Source organism: Antrostomus carolinensis, unplaced genomic scaffold (assembly GCF_000700745.2).
Source record: "Antrostomus carolinensis isolate BGI_N321 unplaced genomic scaffold, ASM70074v2 scaffold732, whole genome shotgun sequence".
NCBI lineage: Eukaryota > Metazoa > Chordata > Aves > Caprimulgiformes > Caprimulgidae > Antrostomus > Antrostomus carolinensis.
Genome location: NW_010298685.1, coordinates 4,150 through 18,955, shown reverse-complemented (window position 1 = coordinate 18,955; position 14,806 = coordinate 4,150). Strand labels below are relative to the sequence as shown.

Sequence of the window (14,806 nt, the reverse complement as noted above, 5' to 3'; positions counted from 1 at the left end):
AACAGCTTCTGCCTGAAGTGACGTGTTGGATGAGGCTCTTCAGTGGATTAACGAGACTAAATGCTTGGGTAAATTAATAAATAAGACCCAGAATTATCCTTGTTTTTTGCATGGCCATCTTCTCCATGGGTGAATTGCAGAGGCCGATGCCCCTTTGGGCAGCATCTTTGGCTGCCCAAAGATGCTCAGGGCACCGGGAGCAATGGTCAGGGCTCTGAAGGTGACAGGCTAATTGGCTCAGTGTGGTGTAGCTGGAGAGATGGGGTTTTTTTAATGTCTTTTTTTCTTAACTTTGACTCAAACCCACCATGTTTGTCCTGGTTTTGTTCCCCACAGAGCGCAGCTGCCGCCCCAAGTCCCGTGCTTGGAAACATTCCCCCGAACGACGGGATGCCCGGGGGCCCCATCCCGCCCGGTTTCTTCCAGGTAGGCTGCCGCTCCTCCCGGTGCTCACCTCCACCCCGCGCACGCGTTCGCTTTCGCTCTGGGTGTCAGCGCTGTCGTGCCTGTGGTTTTTTTTCTCAAGGGGATGCTAGGGAAGCACATAGCTGACCTGTGTAGGAATAACTCCTGTTCTACTGTCCTTCCACGTTTGCTTTCTATTTTTTGTGGCCTTAAAGTGAATTTCTTTTTTCCTCGAAGAGGTTACTGTGTATTTACAACCGATGTTTTTTTCCAAAGCTGCTTGGTTTGTGTTTGGGTTGAGATTGTATTTGTACTCCGGTTCTAACAGACGTGCATAATTGAAAACACTCTGGATTTTGATTCCTGAAACTTTCCCGCCCCCCGCTCTGGTTAACCGCTTGATTTTTTCCAAATGCAATCACTGAAAGCATTAACAAACGCTGGCTGCGGCTGCAGGCACCAGCCGGCTCCAGCCAAGTCCCCAAATGCCGGGGAGGCACCTTGTAGGCAAATACCCAGCAAAGTCCCCACAGTCCCCTCATTCCTTCCTTCTCCCGCGCCGAGCTCTGACCGAGGAGGGGGTAATGTATGTTTGGAGCAATGCTGGTGGAAAGGATCTCGACAAGGACACAGAAAAGGAGTTTTCACAACTTGAACTGTGGGGTTTTTTTGGGTGGCTTTGGAATCTCTTTGCATGGCATGAGCCACACCGGTCTGCAGCAGCATAAGCTCTCAGTATGCTGAAATCTTCCTTCTTGAGGAAGAAACACTTGTTCATGTAACAAATGGGATAAGAGTTGAAAGGAATATTTGTTTTGGCAAGCTGTTTTTTTCTTTTTTTTTTAATCTGGGCTTGTGATTTGTATATGGGAGAACTTCTTGGGCAGCAGACAGGCAGACTCGATAAGGCGCTTGTGATTTATTGTGGCGATATCTGTGCCTGATACCGCCCTTTGTGTGTGTATGGGAAGGGGGAAGGAGGGTCCTGTCTTTTTTTTTTTTTTTTTTTAGAGAGATCCCATTTCCTGAACATGCTTTTGACAAAGTGAAAATATCCGATATTGATCGGGAACCCTAAAACAGGCAAATCTTGTAGCAGCGCTCGGCAGCACGGGGTGAAGCCAAGAGCAGAGATACTATCTCACAGGTCATAGCTGCTGCCAGCAATTCGAGTGCCAAGCTGCTGCTTCCAACAAATGTGTTTCCAAAAGTCCTGATCTCGCCCCGTGGCAAAGCTGACTGTCCTTTGGGGCTCCTGCTTCACACAGAGCTGCGAGGGCTGCAAAACTGGCACAAAGTCACGGCAAGGCTTCAAAAGCATGGGTTGGCTTTCCCTGAGAGGGGAAGGTGAGGAAGAAGAGTCACATCTCCCCAGACATGCTGTACATGCTCCCATCTCAACTCTTCCTGTTGACAGCCTCCAAGCTGTCCCCCTGCTTTCCTTTCTGCTCTCCTGGAGCATTTTTGCACTGAGGGTGCAATTCAGGAGCAAACAACCCATCCTAATTCCTTATTGCTCGTGCAGCTGGACCAGGAGCTACTGGGGAAGGGAGGCTCAAAAGCCACCCTGCTTTCTTAGGACCTTTGGTGGGGTAGTCCTGAAAAACCCATCAGAAGTAATGGCGCCAGTGCAGGTGTCGTGTGCGGGGATGCTGCCCATTCCCAGAGCTGCCGGAGGGAAGAGAGGACGGGTGCCGATGCATATGGCTCGCATGTGACATCTGAAAAGTCTGCCTTTCCTGAAAGCCATCCAACATCTGGTTTCTCCTCCCAGCCCTGGGGATAGAGGGGAGGAGGGGAGAAGAAAAATCCCACCTTTTAACACAGTCTGAACATCCCCCCTGTGAAAGCCTGTCTGATTTATTGCGGGTGCTGGAGCTCATTCCAGCTTCAGGAGATGCTGGAGACCAGCTCTTGTAGAGCTGGGCTGGAGGCTCGGCAGTGAGCGGATCACAGCTCAAGGGTCATTTCCTATCTCTGTAGGAAATTAAAGTGCTAAACTTAAGAGGACAAAACCAAAAAGGTCACAGGAGATGCAGAGGACTTCTCTCTGGTGTGCCAGCTTTGCGAGTGAGTGAGGTTCCTGGTGGTACCACCTCGGCTGGTGCCCTCCTCATGCCAGGAGAACGAAGGATGGAGAGGGCTTGGGGGGTTCAGCATCTCACCCTTCCGTGCCATACTGCAGGCACCAGGGACCTGCAAGGGGTATCCCTGAGGGCAGCAGGCACGGGCAGACTGTTTTTGAGAGGGTTTAGAGGGACTGATCCTGTCCTGCCATGGTGGGGCATCACACCAGGAGCTGAGGAGGGAGTCACCAGTGAAGCTGAGGTTACAGAAACCCCCACGCTGCTGCCCTGGGGGTGCATGAACCCCCCCAGCCCCGCACATTGAGATGTGCACCGCTGTTTGGCAGAGGCAAAAAAAATACATGGACCATTCCTGGGAGACAGTGGCCCAAAAACGCCCAGAGTGAGCTTGGAGGAGAAGTAACATGCCAGGAAAGGGAGAAGAGAGGAGGAGACCAGGCTGCAGCGCCTGTCTACAGCCACCGTCTTGCAGGGAGAGTCCCTTCTCCCCACGCTGGGGCTCAGCAGCGCCCTTCGGGCTGGGGGCCAAGGGAAGTGCAGCCTGCAGAGTGTCCCAAAACCTTCACAAAACGATGGGAGAGGAGAGGCCCTGGGCACCCTTGGGTCACCGGTGCTTTGCATGGTGCCAGCCAGCAGCACGCTGTTGGGCTGTTCTCTGGACAAAAGGTGGCTGGGTTGATGGCCAGCGTGGGTAGATGTTTTTATTTAAGTCTCTCTCTTTGTCCCGTTGAGATGAGCAAACAAACCCTCTGCTCATCCTCCTAAAGGTCATCGGAGGCGTTCCTGCTTTTGTTTTGGAAGCTGGATTGATGCCGGGGTGCAGATCACTCGAAGGAGGGACAGGGCGGGTGCCAGGGAAATGTAGGAAAATCAAAAATTGAAAGCAATTAGTAGCACACCTTCCTAACACTAAATAAACAGGGGGGCACCCAGTCAGCAGCCCCCCACCATGGCTGTACCTCCTCTGCCCAGTGCGAACTCCCCGCGCCGCCCCGTATCCCGCGCTGATGAAATGGAAAGTTGACCATAAATCAATGTCGGCGGCGTTAGCTATGCATCAGCGAGCGGCTCGGCGCCCAGATGCACCAAAACAAAGCGCCGGCTGCTCGGTGTTCCCACACTGCCCCCTAATGCAGAGAGACCTCGGGAGCTGGGGAGGACGGGGGGCTCCCGAGCCTGGGGGGCTCCCCCCGACATCCCCTGCTCTCCCCGCCTCTCCTCCCTGCACCCCCGAGTGTGGCTCTTTGGGTAAGGTCGCCCATGGTGGGTGAGGATGGTAAAGCCAAGGGTGATAGGATGGGGTCCATGTTGTCCTGCTGCCTCCTCAGATGCCACCATTTTCCCCCTTCTTGGCTCCGTGGGCACCTGGTTGTAGCAGAAGCTGCCACCAGCACGCTGTGAGTCAGCCCGCTCTGGCAGGGTGGCACAAGAGCCTCAAAACCAGGCTGTCCTTCCCAAAATCCTAGGGCAGAGCTCGGTGTCAGCCTGGCTCCAGGCAGGGTTTGAAAGAAGGTGGCATATGAACTGGAGGAAAGGAAAAGCAAGCATCAGAGAAAGTTTTTTTTCTGGAAGTTTTAGTAGGATGCCCGAGGCTTTTGTACCGAGCGTCTGGAGCATATGGTGGGATTTGCAGTCAACTTTCTCTCGGGTGCTCCAGCCAGATGGAGGTGACTGTTCTTGGCTCCAGCTGACACGGGTTTGTTTCCTGAAGAGCTTGTGTTAAACATATTCCTTAAAACCAGGCTTCTGCAGTTGGGAGCCCCAGCTGCAGGCGAGGCAGAGCTCCTGCCCACGGCTGCCTTCCACCATCTGCGGGGGAGCTTGGCCCACATTGCCTTGTCTTACCTTGTCTTGCCATGCTTTGCTTTGCCTTCCCTTCCCTTCCTTTCCCTTCCCCTCTCTTGGGAAGGTGCAGTTGGGTCCTCACCCAGCACCAGGTGCTGGAAGGTGGCCATGGTCCTCCTCTCCAAAAGCACCTGGAGCATCTCTCCTCAGGGCTCCTTCAGGGATCTCTTACTTTTTTGTTGACAACTTACGGTTGGACTCTGTGATCTTAAAGGTCTTTTCCAACCAAAATGATTCTACAATTCTAACTTGCAAAACTTCCCTCTCCTTTGATAGAAACAAAGCTCCTATCCAGTAAACCCAGGCACATCTTTAATTAGTCTCCATCTAATTAATTTTAGTATTTTCTCATGTCAAAACCAGGTATTTTAAAACACAAGATGCCTTCCTGTTGCTAACTGTAAATTGTCGGTGTCTCGGGGCAGCAATGCTTTGCCTTCTCTTACCATCCTGCATTGTTCTGCCCCCCCAACCCCCCCCTCGAGAAGGGCTCGAAAATGTTTTTAAATAGAAAAACTTCCCCATTAGCTGAAAGTATGTAGCCCATAAAACGTGATCCATTTGTGGTGAATTACGCTGGCAACATAAATTGACACACGCAGAGCTATGATCGCTCGTGCCATTTTCCATCTTTAATATTTTACAAGAAGTTTGAGGAGTCGAGCTGGTGAAAGACGGGGAGTGGAAATAACCTGAGCGCCTGGAAACTCCCCTTGGAAAGCAGCAGCAGCAGCAAACTGGGGTCATCAGATGGGCCAAGTTGGGCTTTTAAAGGCCGTGTAGTGTAGAGAGGGGGGAAAAAATGAAGCAGAGAGAAGGTGGGACATTGAGAGCTGTTTGAAACAGTTTTCTCATATGCCATTTTAGCTGTTTGGGGTTGTTTATGGGGTTTTTTTTGAGGCAGCTATAGGAAGATGAAGAATAACCCCCCATGCAAGGCATCCAGTTTGGGAAAAAAAAAAATTAAAAGGAAAAATTGAGAGATTATGGGTTTGGTTTTTTTTTCTGGTTGGGATAAAAGTGAATTAAGTGCAGGGCAGCTGCTGCTCACCCACCACATCATGTTGGATGGAGCTCTGCTAAGGGAACGCAGCGCTTGGGCGTTGGGAATCTGGAGGGAGGTGGTGTGGAGGAAGTGGGACCACGAGCGTGTTCAGCCTCCTTGTGTAACAGCACCACTTAATAACTGCTAAATACATGTTTTTTAAGAAAAAAAAAAAAGGCTTGTTCTGTTGGTTGGAACCCACATGTCATCTCTGTAAAACACTTGTCTCAACTGCCGTGATCCATCAGGATCATCTGCCGCTTCCTCTGCAGCGAGGGAAGCCCCTGCGCAAAAGCAACCGATGCGGCAGGCGTCCCTGGCCAAACGCAGGTCCCGGCCCTCAAACATCTGCAAATATTTACGGAGATAACAATATCCAGAGGGTCTGCCTTTGTGATGGAGCAGAGCAGCCGCAGGGAGGGGGCTGTGGTGGTTGCAGCCCAGAGCCAGCATTTTGGATGCTGCTTCTTGTTGCTGTTCTGAAAAAAATAAGAAAAGAGAGGTTTTTTTTAAAAAAAGAAAGAAAAAATCCCTTTTCAGCTCCTCCCCGCCTGCCAAGACGTTTGCATGAGCTAGGCAGCTGCAGTCACGTTATCCAGAAGTCTCTGGCGGGAGCGGGACCATGTGGGATAACGCGATCGTGAGGATGCAGCGGCGCCGAGGCCGGAGCGTCCCGGGGAGCAGCCATGGCACAGTGGGGCAGGACCACGCTCCGGAGGGTGCAGTCAGCAGCACAGACAACTGATGCTCTCCAGATCTGATTGCTGTGGGGGATTTTTCTCTGGTGGAAGTGCTGCTGTGGCTTACAGATGTTTGTTTCTTCAATAACCAAATGCAGCCCCAGAGCATCCCCCCCGGGCTCAGCCGGGGTGCGTGTCGGTGCCGATATCCCTTGTGCATTCAGTACCTGTTAACCCCACAGCCTTGCACGCTGGGGGCTACAAGAAGGAGGACATCAGAGCTTTAATCAGATGTTTAATAACTTCAGGATGGGGTCTGTGTGCCTGTCCTGTCAGTACCTGGGTAACAACAACCTCTTGCTTGCAACAAGGCAAGGCAGGCATTGTGGACAACCTGTTGAGTCTTGCATTGGTGGGACTTTAAGGTTGGATTCTGTGAGTCTTCGTTTTTCCCTTCCACCTGGTTTCATTGCTCGTTCACCTCTGCCCATCTTGCCTACCCCAGTCCTGCAGCCATAACACGTAGGAAGGGCTTTGGTGGTGGCCAGACCTTGTTGAGGGGTGCTGTCCTCCATGAAGCGGTAGTGGGACCTGTCTGCTGCCTGCTGGGGCACTTTGCATTTGCACCGACAGCATTAGCCACCTCAGAAGCAAAAGTAAGTCAAGTTTCATGCATGGAGATGACTTCTGCTGCAGGTGGTTAATGCTACCATTGGACCACAGAAGTTTGTCTTCTCCACTGGTGGCGGGACGTGGATGGAGAAGACCATTGCGTTGGCACCAAGAGGGTTGTCCTGAGGTGCTGTGACCTCTTCCAGCTGAGGTTCACCAGGCTGTAGGGGCAGGAGCTGGTTACCTTCAGCTCTTGGAGAATAAATGATGGTGTAAATGGTGGGACTTCATTTCCACAGCAGTGCCTGGAGCAGGAGGCTGGCAGGGGGCTGTTGGTTTAAATCTGCTTGGCTCCATCTCGCCGCCGAACCATTCAAATAAAAAAAAAAATTTAAAAAAAAAAAAAAAAAAAAAGAGGAAAAAAACCCCCACCCTCTTACTTTATTTACATTGCACTCAAGTTTCCGCTGTACAAAAGATTTGCAGGTGCAAATATGTCCTGCCTTCATTAACTTCCCCTCCCTTTTTAATTTATGTGATTTCAATTTTCCTTCCCTGTACTGTTAATTAGGGGACCCTCTAATCAGTACCATTATCACAGTGGTATTCATGTTTAGGAAAGCTGCTAAACAAATGCTTGCAAAATTGCTAAATGGCTAATTAATGTCTGTTAATTAAGAAAATTGCTCATGGTAACAAACCATGCCATTGCTGGCAGCAGCTAGAAGGCGAACACTTGTTGAAATTAGTAACGAGGCAGGTAGAGAACATCTGCTCCGGCGCTGGTCCTGGAGCCTGCCGTCGCTTCCCATCACCTCCTGACAAAGCTCGTTTGCTTTCTCTACCAATTACACCTCCTTTGACTCAAAATATGCCTTTTTTTGTTGGTTTTTTTTTGTTTGTTTGTTTTTTCTTTTCCTTATGTTCACACGCACTGGTATATTCTTGCACTGAGCTCGTGGTTTTTCCAAGCAAATTTTCATTTTCTGCTTTTAAGGAAAAATTTTTTTAAAAAAGAAAAAAAAAAAAAAAAAAGTGGGTGTTCAAACCCAAAATGTCAGCGGCTGCTGCATTGCAGCCTTAAACCTGCACCGACTAATCTCTCCTTTTTTCCCCTAGACATCCTTTCTTTGCTCGCAAGCCATTTTACTCGCATCCTTAGGGAATCCACCTCGAGGAAGGATGTTGCATCCGTACAGTCTGGTGATGCAGCCCTGGTTGTGTTGGCCAAACGCTGCCCAGGCGCAAGCTGGGACGTGCTCCTCGTCCTCTGCGCTCGCTCCAGCACCTCCACTGAACCACCGTCAAAAAAAACCCCAAAAACCCAGAAAACAGAATCCCACAGGTGTTTCCAACCTGTGGGATGAGAGAGGAAAAAAATCCTATTTTGTTATTTTTGGTTTGGGGGTATTTTTTTGTATTTCCCCCAACCTCTCTGGTCCTCTCCTGGATATTTTTTCTTCCTCGTTGCACACCCTTACAAAGTGTTTCCCTGTGTGTTTATGATTGCAAACTTGGTTGAACTACCGGACCGTTAACCGTCAATGTGGCTGCTGTATTTTGACAGATGTTCTGATTTTTAATTTTTTTTTTTTTTTTGCATATATCATTATTCATGTTCAATTGCAAATGAATAGAAACTCAATTAAAAAGAGGAAAAAAAAGCAAAAATAAAAAACCAATTTAAAAAAGGGGAGAACTGACTTCCCGACCAAACAGGTCCACCCGTCAATCCTTTTTTTAGCTCTTTCTGCGCTTTCATGTGCTAATCTATAACCTCCTTCTACTGTCTGACCTCACAGGGACCGCCTGGGTCACAGCCCTCGCCACACGCACAGCCTCCACCCCACAATCCTAACAGCATGATGGGACCCCACAGTCAGGTAAAGACACTAGCGATGGGTAGGGCTGTGAACCGGGACGTGCGCTCGATTTGCCTTTTTTCCCCCCTCTATAAGCATGCTGGGCAGCGGGTACCCGCTCTCCCGGGGAGCATCCCCCCGGGCATCCCAGCTCCAAAGCAAAATGTTGGTTTTTTTCCCATTTTTTTTCCTTTTTTTTTTTTTTTTCTTTTTTGGATGTGCAGTTGTCAATGGACTGAGAAGTCAATCATGGGTATCAGACTGTTTTACCTTCCCAAGGTAGCCTGAGAAATTTAACTTGATGTGGGTTTTTAAGCTTCTTTTAGTAGCAGCACTTGTAAAAAAAAAAGTAACTTTAAGTCTTTCTTCTTTTTTTTTTTTTTCAGTACTTAGTATTGGGGATTTTTTTGTGTGTGCGTGTCTGTATGTGCTTATTTGCCACTTTTTAAAATATATCTCTATAGATTTAAACTTGAACAGTATCTAACACTCAGGGTTTCCCATGCACTAATTTTAACAGCCTCACCTAGTATTGCCGATGTCAAACGCTCTCAAACAATAAATCGACAGAGAAAATGTTAAAAACGGACTCCGGACATCTTTTTTTTTTTTTAATAATTATTATTATTTTTTTTTTTTCCTTTTGAAAATTAACTTTTTTAAAAAGGATGTCTCCAGAAAAAAACAAAACCAAAACAAAACCCGTATGTACAGTCTAACCGGCGTGCGTGGGGAGCGTGCTGCCTCCCCGCAGCTCGATGCTGACCTCCCTTTTGTGTCCCCACAGCCGTTCATGTCGCCGCGCTACGCCGGAGGTCCCCGGCCCCCCATCAGGATGGGCAACCAGGTACTGCGCTCCCGGGCTCTGTGCCGGTGGTTTTCCCGGGGGTGGCTTTTATTTGGGGAGGGGGAACAAGAGCCAGGTGTCATGCCTTGGGTTTGGATGGCAGGCATCGCCTCCCTTGGGCATCCTCCATTTTCTTGGTGCTGGAGCATCAGGTATCACATAACCATTTAATTTGAATTTTATTTTGAGGTTCAGGCATATCCAGGGAGTAAACAGCGGTGGGGCCTGCGTGGTTTTTTATCTATGGTGTTTTCAGCAGGGCCGTGCCATGCCGCGTGCTCGCTGCCCAGCTGGATTTTCCCTGCAATCGCAGAAAATTAAAGTGATGGAGATAATCCCGCTGCTGGGTTGGCCGAGCGCTTAGATCAGCAGCGGGGTCAAGCGGGGCAGGTCACTGCTGAATTTTTTGGGTTGGGTTTATCCTCTTATCCCAGCTTAAACAAGGGCAGTTTGTTTCTGGCCTTACGGACACAGGCTTCCACCCCACGCGCTGCCTGAACGCGTGGCCTTTCGTTAAGGAATTCGTCTCCTTCCCAACGACGCCGTGCAGATCTGTGGGGTAATGACCGAACCAGAGGTCACTTGTCATTAAAAGGAAATGAAAGGAAACCTGTAATTCCTTTGAGAAGCAAAGGTGGCTGTGCAAAAATTGTCTTGGGAGCTTGTTTTTGGCTAACAACATCATTTTTATATGGCTCTTATTAGCAGAAAGAGCAGAATAGTCAGGAAATCGGATGTAGCAGCTTGGTTTGTGTTTGTGATGGCTGGGTTGGAGGCTTGAATCGCTGGAACTTGCAAAATGATGGTGAGACAGCTGAGATGTAGCTGAGAAAAACTCAAGGCGGGGCTGATGTAGGACCCCCAAGCCTGGCTGGGCTGGAAGAGCCTCCCACCCAGGGCACCACAACACCCAAATGGGTGCTGGCGGCTGTTTTAGGGAGATTTTAATTAACAGCAGCATCTCACAGGGCAGTTTTAAGAGGACCCTGTCCTGTTGTGGCCCCAGGCTGGAGGTGAGCACAGCAAGATGGGGCAGGCAGGGGAACAGTCTGGGGAAGCTGCTCTTGAAGCAGGGTCTAGCATCCAGGCATGGGTAAAGTTAATTAGAATGATTTGATTTTTTTCCCTCAGACACCACGGATAAAACACAGGTTTGTACCTACCCGAAGCTCAGCGAGCTTACGGTCACATCCAGAGGGACAAGAGAAATAAATAGGCAGACAGTAAGGTCAGGCAGCAGAAGTGTAAATATCCATCCCTACAACCCCTCTGGTTTATCTTCCTCCTGCTGCCAGCTTCCAAGCTGCAAAAAAAAAAAATAAAAAAATAAAAAAGAGGGATTGAGCAGATTCTGCCTCCGCTTGGCCACGCACAGCCCGTGCCTGCGCTGTGCTCCAGCGGTGGGATCTCTCTCTGTCGCTACTCAAATAAAAGGCAGCGCTGTAGCAAAACTGTTTACACTTTGCTTCCCCCAGGCAGATGATATCTGCGTTTTTCTTCCCCTTTATCTGTTCGGAGCAGCCTTTGAACTTTAAATAGCCATGTTGCTTGAGCAGAGCTGGGTTTGAGGAGGGGGAGCATCTGGCTTCCCCCACTGCCTGCATGGGGAACACTGGGCTGCTGCAAATGGAGCATCTCCCCACCAGCAGCGGATGAATCGCCGCAACCCGTACGGTTTGGCCCTGGTGCTGTGTAAATACCGGGGAGCCGCGCTGCCCGTCTCCCTTCGCTGCTGGCTTTGACACCTCTGCCCCGTGCAGCCCAGGCTTTTCCCTGCTCCCCTAAAATACAGCAGCCTGATGGTGTGCGAGCCAAGGGGAGAGGAGGAAATACTGGCACCTTGTTTGGTTTTTCAGAGGGCGAAAGAAAAGGGGAGGCAAACGCCTGGAGGCCGTAGGAAGATGTCCAGGACATGGGATGCAGTGGGATGCTTAGGCAGCATGCTGGATGGTGCATCTCGGGGAGCGCACCAAGGAGCCCCCCAAAAGCCTAAAGCCTCAACCCAAATCTGTCTCTGTAGGCTGCATTTTAGCAATTACTATTTTTTAAAAATCTTCCTTCCCTTGTTTTCACAGCCCCCGGGTGCCGTTCCCGGTACACAGCCATTGCTGCCCAATTCAATGGATCCCACGCGACAGCAAGGTAAACCCAGCGGAGGAGGGTTGAACATTAACAGTTCTCATTAACTGTTAATTTGGGACCCAAAGTGACTGCTGTGTCATGTAACACCCCGGCTTTCCTCCCAACAGGGCACCCTAACATGGGCGGCCCCATGCAAAGGATGAATCCTCCGCGAGGGATGGGCCCCATGGGTCCCGGTCCGCAGGTAAGCCCAGCACCAAAGAGCATCTTACCAAAGAGCAAACGCCGCACACCATCGAAACAACCTCCTGGGGCTCCACGGGCTGGGAGTTTCCCTCCCACACCCTGTCCCCCCATTAGTGTTAATGCGTTTTACATTAGTCTTGCATCTGGAAATCCCTCCTTTTAACATGAGTGAAGTCTTCAGAGCTCATTAAGGGTATTGCAACCTCCCTCCTGCCCTTCCGTCAGAGGGGATGGCACTTAGCGCCACGCCGGAGCGGCCTTTGAGTGCATTACGCTGCCTGCTTGGGAAATAGTTACGACCCTAACAGCAGGAAAGGGAAAGGAGGCTTTGCATTAAAAATAAATAAATAAATAAAAAGAAATGGCAAAGATCCCTTTAGCAGGGGAATTAGGCTTTCCTCTGTGAGGTTCCCCTCCGCCTGCCCTTCCTGCTGCCTGCCTGAGCTCTCCATTTCAGGAAAGGGGAGTAAACTCTGGCAATTAAGCAGATCTGGGTTAATATATGCTGTCTTTCCGTTGATTCACTTTGCGGAGTGGCTTGTTGTTGACTCACTCCTGTTTGTTCCTTCTACGAGACTTCAAAACCAGATTACAGTGTTTTGGTTGGAGGTTTATCCTCTCTGCATCGTCGCCTACGTCGAGTTTGTAGCGTGAGGATCAGAGTCTGTCAAGAGACGAGCGAGTGTGCTGGAGTTTTGTTTTGTTTTTCCCCCGGAGACTGTTGAGATAAGTGATATTGTGTAAAGGGGGAGTTGTGTCATCTCATTTTAACACCAGCCTGAGGATGCTGCTCGGGGACGCCTGGTTGTCTCCGCAGGCACCTGGATCCATCTTGGGACGGGATTAAAGTCCTACACGAGCATCGTTTCACAGACAAGCCCTCCAATAGCTAAGCCAGGGATGCTTTGAGTGCTGCTGCTTTGCTTAAAATCCTCCTTTCCTGGAGGATTGCACCCAAAAAAAATGGCATTTGTTAGCGTGGCCTGTGCCAAGGAGAGCGGCGGCGGTTTGCCCGGGGGAGGCTGCTCCCTTCCCACTTGCAAAGCTCACTGTGAAACTTGGAAGCCGTGAGCGCGTGTTGAGCTCCGCGTGGGATGGCGGCGGCTCTGGGAGCCGGCAGGAGTTGTGAAATGTTCAGAGCTTTATTTTTGACTCCGCCATTCCCTGTGTACATACGTTAGGGAGGGATTTTTTAAAAGGCAGCAATCTCCTGGGGAAGTGCTGGGCTTCCCAATCTGGCACCATCCAGGAACCAGCGTCTGCACAGGCAGCCACCAAAAATACCAAACCCAACCTGGCAGCCCCTCACACCTTGCATGCCCAGGGCTTTTTTTTCTTTTTCTTTTAAGTTTTACATCAAGACCTTCCCAAATACTCCTTAAATTATTCCAAAGGGCTGCAGAGCATCCAGCCAGGACATCCCAGCGTCCTGACAGCAGCTCCTTACTGCACACCAGTGATGAATCATCCCTTAGGGCCGATCACCACTGCCCTTTTCCCTTTGATAGTTGCAGTTTTAGCTCTGCAGAAGCCAGGATGAGATTTGCCGGTGCCTCTATGAAGAGGGTTTGTAGCTCGCTGGGTTTTGGTGGTGTCTTGCCAGAGCCCAGCATCCAGGTCGCTCAGCACAGCTGTGTTCCCTCCCCACCCTCCGTGAGCATTTTCAGATGGCTTCGTTTTCCAGCCTTTCAGCTCCAATTAAAAACGTGGAGCTTTTTTTATTTTTTTAAAAAAACAAGGGGTTTGATGCTGCTATTCAGTGTAGATGGCTGGAATTTCAATCAATTAAGGACTTGCTGGTAATTTGTTTGGGGAAAACCCTTTTCTGCCTCTTCAAAACAAACTTTGAGGATGCCCTGGGTAGAGCACCGTGCTCTGGTGCATCCATAAATCCAGGGGAAAATCAACAGCACTGAAGTACTGCACTTAAAATCCAGCTTGGAGTGCACCGACGGGCTGTGAAATAGGAAGCAGCCAGCCACCCCCCCTCCTGCCCTAGCAATTTTTTCTCTAAATGGCAGAAATACAGCCCAAGAAGATGCGTCACAGGGGGAAGGTGGGAGGGGAAGAGTGGCAGCGCGACCTAAATCCGGCTGCACATCGCCCGGAGGGCAGAGGGAGCGAAGCGCAGACCAAATGGAGCGCAGCATTCAGGGGATTCCTCTTCCTGCTCTGCCTTGGGCTTGGCTTTGTACTAGAGCTGGTTTTAGGAGATGAGGGAGGCAGATCTGAGGTTCCTGGTCCCAGCTGGAGGCTAAGCCAGGGTGGAATAAGCCAGGAGAGGAACCCCGAGGGGCTGCCTGCTCTCCCCTGCTCCCCGCAGCTGCGGACCTGCTGCGGGGGATGTAGCAGAGAGCTGGGAGGCAAGGGGAAAACAAGCCTGGCTTGGCTTTCGCTTCTCCAGCCGTCATCCTGGGAGCAGGGGATGCTCCATCTCGGGGGAAGCTCGTGCAGCCTTTTCCCATCCTTGTGCTGCAGGAATAACCTTCCATGCAGCGACTGCTTTTCTCCTCCTGCCCCTGCTCTCTCCTGCACAAAAAGACAAACCCAAAGGGCTCTTGTTGACACCCAGGGACTGTGAGCGGATTTGTCTCCTGGAGCTGGGAGGAGGCTGTTTTCCCTCCACCAGCGTGGTGGTGTCAAAGACCAGAGGGGGACTTTGGGGCTCAGCCTGGCTCCCTTCCATATTGAGTTGCCTGGGTTTTTTATAAACACAGTAGCTAATTGCTTCTATGTTCATCATCATCTAATATTTTTTTTAAAAGCTCATTTTTGCAAACTAACCTTCGTATTTGTTGGTGTTTGTTGGGTTTCCCCCCCTTTTTTTTATCTCCGATTTCCCTTCCCATTACTGTAGACTGACCCTTGGTTATCATTGCAGAACTACGGCAGCGGCATGAGACCTCCACCCAACTCCCTAGGTCCCGGCATGCCTGGAATTAACATGTAAGGCAAACCTCACACCAGGAATATTTGCCCACTGACTCGGGCTTTGCAGATAAAAACACAACATTTTATTTTTTCCCTCTTTAATTCTGACCCCAGGGGGCCGGGAGCTGGCAGACCGTGGCCGAACCCCAGCAGTGCTAACTCAG

General features: G+C 50.2%; 1 protein-coding gene across 1 annotated transcript in view; it reads left to right on the top strand.

The window, feature by feature from the left end:
• Positions 1 to 342: 342 nt before the first annotated feature.
• Positions 343 to 14,806, top strand: part of SSBP3 (single stranded DNA binding protein 3) — an 18,528-nt gene continuing 4,064 nt past the window's right edge. The window contains exons 1-7 of the mRNA XM_010162495.2: positions 343 to 426; positions 8,477 to 8,557; positions 9,324 to 9,383; positions 11,459 to 11,525; positions 11,633 to 11,709; positions 14,593 to 14,657; positions 14,757 to 14,806. The exon at positions 14,757 to 14,806 is cut by the window's right edge and continues 1 nt beyond it. Of these exons, the coding sequence (XP_010160797.2) occupies positions 391 to 426; positions 8,477 to 8,557; positions 9,324 to 9,383; positions 11,459 to 11,525; positions 11,633 to 11,709; positions 14,593 to 14,657; positions 14,757 to 14,806 (436 nt within the window). The 5' untranslated portion in view covers positions 343 to 390. The remainder of the gene's footprint in view (positions 427 to 8,476; positions 8,558 to 9,323; positions 9,384 to 11,458; positions 11,526 to 11,632; positions 11,710 to 14,592; positions 14,658 to 14,756) is intronic.